The 8,049-nt window shown below is 61.4% G+C and overlaps 1 protein-coding gene across 1 annotated transcript; it reads right to left on the reverse strand.

The window, feature by feature from the left end:
• Positions 1-2,798: 2,798 nt before the first annotated feature.
• On the reverse strand, positions 2,799-7,358 carry LOC105505928 (filaggrin-2). Its single transcript, XM_011933924.1, has one exon. The coding sequence runs from the start codon at positions 7,356-7,358 to the stop codon at positions 2,895-2,897; it is 4,464 nt and encodes a 1,487-aa protein (XP_011789314.1). The 3' UTR covers positions 2,799-2,894.
• Positions 7,359-8,049: the final 691 nt, after the last annotated feature.

Consider the following 8,049-nt stretch of genomic DNA (forward strand, 5'->3'; position numbering starts at 1 on the left):
GGTGTTTTCGAGCTGAGGGCAGTGTCATGCTGGGCTGTATCTGGCACACGGAGAGGACGGGCCAGCCGAGCAGGTGGCCTCCTGGCCGCTCACAGACTGCGCCCGCCAGACTGAGAGAGGGGTTCAGGCACGACGCTTCCAGACCTGTCATCTGGAGGAGATTCTCATCATTTTTTCCACCACTTAAAATAAAACCACTCAATGCCTTCTCCGGTGCACTCTCTGGTCTATTTAAAAATAGCAACACAAGTCCCACCGCTTCTTATTTCTAAAGGGAACAGCCAGTGAACATATTTTTACCTCCCGTGTCTGTCATCGCATTCTTGCCACTCATTGCCTCAAATCCCAAATAGGTAAAGAGTGAGGGCCACGCCGCTGCGCCTGGAGTGGCAGGGGCAGCCGCACAGACCTGGGGGCGCCTGACCTCCCCCAGCTCCAGGGAGGACGCCCCAGGCATGAGCGGAGGAAAGAGGCCGCTCTGTCAGCCTCTGCTGGACCCCTGAGTTCCTCTCTCATGGGCCTCTCTGGTTGGGTGGCTCCGAGAGGCCAACTCCAGCCCCAGCTGCAGGCTCCCAGGACTGCAGGGGCAGGGACTCCGGAGGTCCGTGTGCTCCGTGAGAGAGAGGACCCCGTCCTCCTAGCAGGGGTCCAGCGGCACCACAGCAAGACCTCTGTGGCCAAGCTCTGCTCTGCCCCCATCCGTACCCCCGGACCATCCTGTGTGCAGCTGGGCTGCCCCAGGCCCCACACACGTGAAGCGCACCCAGCACTCAGCAGCCTCCACACACAGCAGCTCACACTGAGAACCCACACACCAAGCAGAACCCCCTCGACTGGGCCAGGAGCACAGCCCCCCGATTTACAGAGAAGGCCCCGGGTGCCCTCCGAGGGGAGCTGTGGGGACCGGCCCCCCAGAGCTCAGCACAGCCCGACCTTCCTCCCAGACGCCAGCGCTGGCATGTCCTAGCGGGTGAGGGTGGGTCAAACCTGCTGGATCTTAAGTTAATTGTTCGACTGGAAGGAAACCCGTGCGCTCCCCGGAGCTCGACGTCATGCCGCCTGCTTGGCGCCCAGCGCCAAAGCCCCTGGCACAATGGGGCCCTTTCTTCTGCCGGAGTGGACCTTCCCCGGTAGGAGAGACCCCAGCCTCGCCGTGGGTAGGGCGCGCTTGCTAAACGCCCTCTCAAAGCCGACACTGGAAAGCACCTTCCTCTAAATGAACATCCAAGTCAGAAAACAGAGGTGCTCACAGCAGGCGCCACAGCCCCTGTGCGGATGTGTAGGGCTCTTTCAGGAAACTGCTCGGTAGCAAAGGCGGAAAACGCCAAGACACCTTCCAAAAGCAGGAATTAACTTTCCACAGGGAGGGCACCACCCAAAACGGGGGCGCGGGGCCCCGCAGGACGACAGGCCGCATCGGTTCACGCTGAAAATCCAGCTGCTCCAGGGCCCCTCAGGCAGCCGGGTGGCCTCACGGGTCAGGGTTTCAGAGGCCGCCGGGTGGCCTGGGACGATAGATCGCGACACGGAGGTGCATGGCCCCATCATGGGGAAGAAAGTGCTTTAAAATAGATGCATGGAGGAAGCGCCTACAAAGTAGTCCGGAGTGGCAACAAAAACCATCTCGAGGCAAATGTGACGAAGGGCGGCTTTGATTTTCTTCTTGTGCTTCTAGACAGCATTCAAATATTCCAGCCTGAAACGCGTTATCTCAGTAGCTGAACAAGGCTGGAGTCGTGGGCCGCCTGGGGCCAGAGCAGGAAACACTTCTATGCCGTTCGGGAGGACGGAGGACAGACAGCGATGCTCTCAGGTCACCGGCACCAGCGGTGCCACCCGCAGGGACTGCAGCGAAGAGAACTCAGCACCCGGTTTCCAGACGAAGCTTCCTTGGGATCGTGGCTTCCCAGGGCTCCGCTCTGTCCCTTTCTCAGAACTTAACGTGAGCATTTCCTGAGGCCTCTTCCTCCAGATGAGCTGGCTCTGGCCTGGCATCCCAGCGTCCTCACACCCTCTGGTGACCACCGCATGGCCCAGCAGCCACAGAGCACCTGGCACTGCCTGGGCATCTGAGGCTGGAGGAAGCTCTGCCCTTTCTTTTTTTTTTTTTTGAAATGGAGTCTCACTCTGTCGCCCAGGCTGGAGTGCAGTGGCCGGATCTCAACTCACTTCAAGCTCCGACTCCCGGGTTCACGCCATTGTCCTGCCTCAGCCTCCCGAGTAGCTGGGACTACAGGCGCCGCCACCTCGCCCGGCTAATTTTTTGTATGTTTAGTAGAGACGGGGTTTCACCGTGTTGGCCAGGATGGTCTCGATCTCCTGACCTCGCGATCCACCCGCCTTGGCCTCCCAAAGTGCTGGGATTACAGGCGTGAGCCACCGCGCCTGACCTGAAGCTCTGTCCTTTCTTTCAAGTCCTGCAGGGTGGGGCCGTGTGTGTCGCTTTGGGCCCATGGAGGGTGGGTGCCACACGGCCACGTCAGAGCAGGGCATGGTGGGGCGTGGACAGGGAGCGGTGGGAGGCAGCCCTGTGAGAGCTGGGGAGGCGTCCCAAAGCACCAGCGTCCTGCAGGTCGAGGGGGCACACACCGTGCCACTGCGGGAGGTGTGAGCTCCACACTGCAGGGTATGTGAGACGGGTGAGCCAGCGCCCTCGGGTGAAGACACAAAGAATCCCAAGGGCCTGGTGAGTCCACAGGCCCGCACCTCCCACCCCCATGGCCTCGTGTAGCTCAGTCCTCCCAAGGTCAGCTTGTGAAGAAGGGAGAGAATTATGGAAACGGGCGTCTCGGTAGGGGATTCTCCAAGACGCATGTGGAGGCAGGACCATGCCTGAAGGCCCTGGATGGGCAGATGTCACAGCGCTGGGCGAGCCACGGTGCGGACTCGGGGCCTCACTTCGGGAGCTCAGACGTGTCGCTGGCCCTGACGCTCATTGGTCTGAAGGACAAATCGAAGGCCCTCTGGTCACTGAAGCTCTGGGCTTTGTACTTGGCCAGGCGCGTGGACCTCCTGTGACGCTCAGGCTCCGACGCCTTCGTCGTGTCCTGCGGGACCCTCTCAGCCCCGGGGTGGTCCGGGGGCCCCTTCTGGGCCGGGGCCTGGGGAGTCCAGCAGCCGCCAGCCTCGGGTGTGGGCTCAGCCGGGCTCTTTCCCAGCCTCAGGGGAGAGGTGGCAACGCTCTTGCCCCTGAGGGGGCGGCTTCCTGGGGGTGGGTGCCGGGTGCTGGGCTCCCCCAGGCTGCTGCCCCCCGACTGTCCACCATCCCTGGGGGCTGGGCTTCTGGACGCCCCACTCCTGCCAGCAGCATCCACTCCCTCAGCTGTGCCACTGATGGGCTGCTCCCAGGCCCGAGACGCCATCCCACATATCAAAGCCTGTTTCCGACCCTGTTCCCGAGCCTGCCCCTGAGCCCGTTTCTGGGCCTGCCCCTGAGCCTCTGTCTGGGTCTGCTCCCGACCCTGTTCCCGTGCCCATTCCTGAACCCCTTTCTGGGCCTCTATCTGGGTCTGCCCCTGAGCCTGTTCCTGGGCCCGTGCCTGAGCCCCTTTCTGGGCCTGCCCCTGAGCCTGTTTCTGGGCCTCTGTCTGGGTCTGCTCCCGACCCTGTTCCCGTGCCCATTCCTGAGCCCCTTTCTGGGCCTGCCCCTGAGCCTGTTTCTGGGCCTCTGTCTGGGTCTGCCCCTGAGCCTGTTGTTCCTGGGCCCGTGCCTGAGCCCCTTTCTGGGCCTGCCCCTGAGCCCGTTTCTGGGCCTCTGTCTGGGTCTGCCACTGGGCCTGTCCCTGAGCCTGTTCCTGAACCTGTTTATGGGCCTGTCCCTGAACGTGTCCCTGAGCCCATTTCTGGGCCTGTTTCTGGGCCTGTCCCTGGGTCCCACCCTGAGCCTGTTCCTGTGCCTGTCCCTGGGCCTCTATCTGGGTCTGCCACTGGGCCTGCTCCTGAGCGTGTCCCTGAACCTGTCCCTGGGCCAGTTTCTGAACCTGTTTCTGGGCCTGTCCCTGGGCCTGCCCCTGAGCCCATTTCTGGGCCCGTCCCTGGCCCGCCAAGCTTCCCAGCCCCTTGGGGTCCCCTGGAGGCACAGCTGGGTTCTTGGCAGCCCTCGTGCCCTCCCCCCGCGCTGTGCTCCTCTCCTGCTCCTCCCAGGGTCCCTGCAGATGCTGCTCACCTTGGTCACTGTGCTGGCAGGCACCCCCAATTCCAATGGCCGTCCCTTTGTCCCCGGCCAGATCTTGTGCCCACCGTGTCTGAGGCTCTTTTGCTGGGTTCAGCATAACCTTCGGGCCCAATGGCACCACCCTCTTCCCTGCACCCCCAGGCGGGGGGGTCTTCTCCTGCGTCTGGTGACTCTGTTGCCTCCCCAGGTCCACCTGTGTCAGGGGACACCCCGGGGATTCACCTGCTTGGGTCCTAGGCTCGGGGACACTGGCCCAGAGCTTTGCCTGTGTGTCACCAGCAGTAGGGGGCAGGTGTGCCTGTACTTGGGGAGGGTCCCGCTGGTGGGTGCCACCTGCCCACCCCATGTCCGCCTGCATGGGAGGCATCGTGGGAAGCAGATGGTCAGGCTCTGCCCCACCGGGAGACATGACACCCTCCCTGCCCTTTGCCCGTGGGTTCTCAGGAGGCGACGGTGGGAGGCCAGGGCCATAGCTCGGGCACTCTGCCACACTCTTTGCCTGTGGTCTAGGATGATCAGAAGCAGGAATTCCAGACTTTGTGCTGAAACCCAAAAGGTTTCCTTCCACAGCCACATCCTTTCTGCCTCCTATGGCTGCCGTATGTCTGCTGGCTACCGACATGTTTGAAGTGTGTAATCGGGGTGCCTCTGGGTGCCGGGCGAGGGCCGCAGCGTCCTCTGGGTGCCGGGCGAGGGCCACACCTCTCAGGAGGCTCCTCCCTGCCGCTCCACTCTTGGGCTCCGAGGATCCCCCAGGGGCCAGGAGGCTGTGGCAGTGGGGGTCTTGAGGGAGAGCCTCTCCTCTGGGATGGCTTTTGGACAAGGCTCTGCTTCCCTCCTGGCCCAGCGTCTCTGGCTCTCCCACTCTGCGGTCTCCAGAGCTCTGGGTGCTGCCTGGCACTGGTGCAGGCATGGCACGGCTCACAACGCTCCCTGCAGCTGCCGTCGCCCCACAGGCTTTCACACCTGGTTTGGGTCGTTCATTTAATGAGGACAGTGGGTTCTCGTGAAACTCATGGCTGGTGATTTCCTCGGCAGCCTTCAGGGGCTGAGCGGACTCTGTTAGCAGTGGCCTTCTGCATTCCTCCAGCACGTCGGGCACGGTCGTGCCCATCGCAGTGACACCCTCAGGCCCCATATGCCCCTTGGATGGTGCCGCCAGCGACGTGGGGGCACCTGTTGGATTTCTCCCGGCCGGGGACAGCACTTGCTGGCTGCTGGAGGCATGGCTGGTGTTTCCCCTCAGAAGGTTTTGTGAGGCTGCCGGATAACTTGTTGCGGAGCCCTTGTTCTGCGTTGATATTTCGTTAGATTCTGGCAACGGATGCTTCTCATCTCTGAGCTCAGAGGTCCTCCCTCCTGAAATATCGTCAGGATTCCTGGGACCGTGTGAATTCTCAAAGCTGCCTTTGTTTTCCTTCTCTGTCTGCAGTCTCTGTGTCAGAACTCTCTCTGGGACACTGTGGTCGGCACCCGCAGTCCCTCTTGCTGCTGCCGGATCCCAAGCTGCCCCTGGCCCTTGCGGCGAAGAGACGCTGAGTCCCACCTGGGTCCCTGAAATCTTGCTCAGTTCCACGGGGGCTTGGTGACCCTTTCTGTTCTCAGTCACGGTGGGAAATTCTGTGTGTGCATTTTCAACCACATTCCCTCCTCCAAAAATACGAGAATGTTTGTTTTCACAACTTGCTGTATTTTGCAGCATGGTGGGAGGGGCTGGCATTTCGTGGACAACTGGGATTTGGACAGTTATCCGTGGGGGCTCCGTGCCAGGCTGTGTTCTCCGAGCAGCCTGGACTGATGGAGTGCTCAGGGGTGGGATGTGGCCTGGCACCTTCTGTTCTGGGAAATACTTTTGGGTGGCAAAGAGGGGGTCTCTCCCTGGGTCTGGGAAGCCTGCTCCTTCCCGTTCGTCCTCTGAACTGCAAACAGTCATGGTGATTTCAGGGCCCTCCCCTGCACTCTCACCCGGGGGCCCAGGAGACCACGTAAGTCTGGCTCCCCTCACCTCCTGGACGCCTCCTGCAGTGCTCTCTGCCATGGGGTCTGCCGTCCCGTCACCTGCGGCTGATCTGGTGCCCCACGGGCTGGCCGATCCCAGTAGGGACGATGCAGGCACAAGGCCAGGGAGGACTTCGCCTGTGCAGGGAGCACAAAAGGGGGCCAGCGAGGGGACAGCCTGGCCGTCCCTCCGAGCCATCACCTGGGGTGTCACGGGCCTCGAGGGCCTTGGCTGTCTTTGGGGCTCCCCTTCCAGGGGGCCCTTTCCTGCTGCTTTATTCCCACTGGGCTCCATCTCCCTGGCACTGGGGAGCATGCTGGCTTCTCCTCTGGGCAGACGCCTCGCCTCTGAGTGGCTGATTTTGGTGCAGTGGGACAGCCAGCTCCTGGGGCCACAGACGATGGTGGCGATGCTGAGGGCTGGCAGGGGCTCAGCCGTGCAGGCCAGAAAGCGGGCAAGGGGCGTCTTGACGCAGGTGCTGGCCATGGTGGCCGTGTGTAGCACGCACACCTCCGGCCGATGCATCTTCTTCCTCTGCAGGTTCCTCTTCTTCCGCTCCTGCGTGTGCACCCTCAGCGCCCTGGCCTCCGAGCACAGGCAGCTGTTCTGCTCGAACTTCTCCCGCAGCTTGGACAGCACTGAGCTCTTGCCCATGATCTTCGGCAAGAGGCCCCTGGCGACTTTGGGCCGCTCTGCAGCGGGCTTCTCGCGTGCTTCTTTCTCCTTCGCCTCCTTCTCCTCGGCGGCCAAGAACATCTTCAGGATGTTTTTCACGGTGCTTTTCCCGGCCGGGTGGCCCCAGTGGGGCTTCTCGCTGGGGCAGGGCTTTGGGGCCGGCTCCTTGGTCTTCTCCAGGAGCTTGTTGATGGTGGCGCCCACGAGGCCCCCACCCGGCCCCTGCTTGTCCTTGGAGATCAGCCGGCCCACCTCCCGGGTCTTCTTGAGGTAGCGCTCCCGGCCAGTGCCCAGGAACTTGGCCTGCAGGAGCTGGAAGCGCGTGGGCCTCTGGGTGGCCTCCTGGGTCTGGGGCTGGTGGCTGGGCCTGCTCTCCCCGGCCTCTGTCCCCGAGGGCCGGTCTGCGCGGCCCGTGACGTACAGCAGCAAGCTGCTGAGGATGGAGTGGGCGGCCGGGTCACAGGCCAGCTTGCCCATCTTTTTCTTCAGGGCTTGGGCGTCCACAGACATGATGTCACTGCAGGTCTTTCTGCTCTTCCGGCTGCAGAAAAGAAGGAATCGTCACTTATTTTGTCATCATGTTTTTTGCAAGGTGACTCTAGAACATTGATCATGGGGCAATCCCACGTTCTCAGGGGCCCCGAAAGCGTGGTAGGGAGAGAGAGAGATTAGGAGCCAGGAGCTGTGGCTTCTGGGCTGTCCCTGCTGTTAATTCGGGGGTGTCAGGGATGCCAAAGCTTTTCTGGGTCACTGTTTCCTGTTAAATGGCAGGAACTTCTGACTCACGCTCCTCCTGAGGGCACGGAGGAGTTGACGTTGAACAGTTTTGTGAAAACATTTGGAAAACCACTTTGCATATGCAACATATTAAAAAAATTTAACATATTTTGCTTGTACAGTAGGTGAAACAGCAAGTATAAAGAAGTGTCTATTCTCTGTGTGGCCTGTGTGTGTCTCTACTGTTAAGTACGAAAGATGAAATTAACAGCATAAATTCTGCCATGGTCCAGGGACTTGGGTCCCTACAGCAGAGATTCTGAAGATTTGGCAAATCGCTCAGGTCTGGGGTGGGTGGAGAGAGGAGAAAGAATTTCCTCACAAGCTCTTGGGCAGGAACCAGCACTGCAGTGGGCAGTGGCCCCCCAGGAGTGGGGGAGAACGGGCTGCAGAGAGGAGGGAAAGAGGGGCCTGCAGAGAGGAG

The sequence above is a fragment of the Colobus angolensis genome, unplaced genomic scaffold, assembly GCF_000951035.1.
Source record: "Colobus angolensis palliatus isolate OR3802 unplaced genomic scaffold, Cang.pa_1.0 Scaffold13, whole genome shotgun sequence".
Taxonomy (NCBI): Eukaryota; Metazoa; Chordata; class Mammalia; order Primates; family Cercopithecidae; genus Colobus; species Colobus angolensis.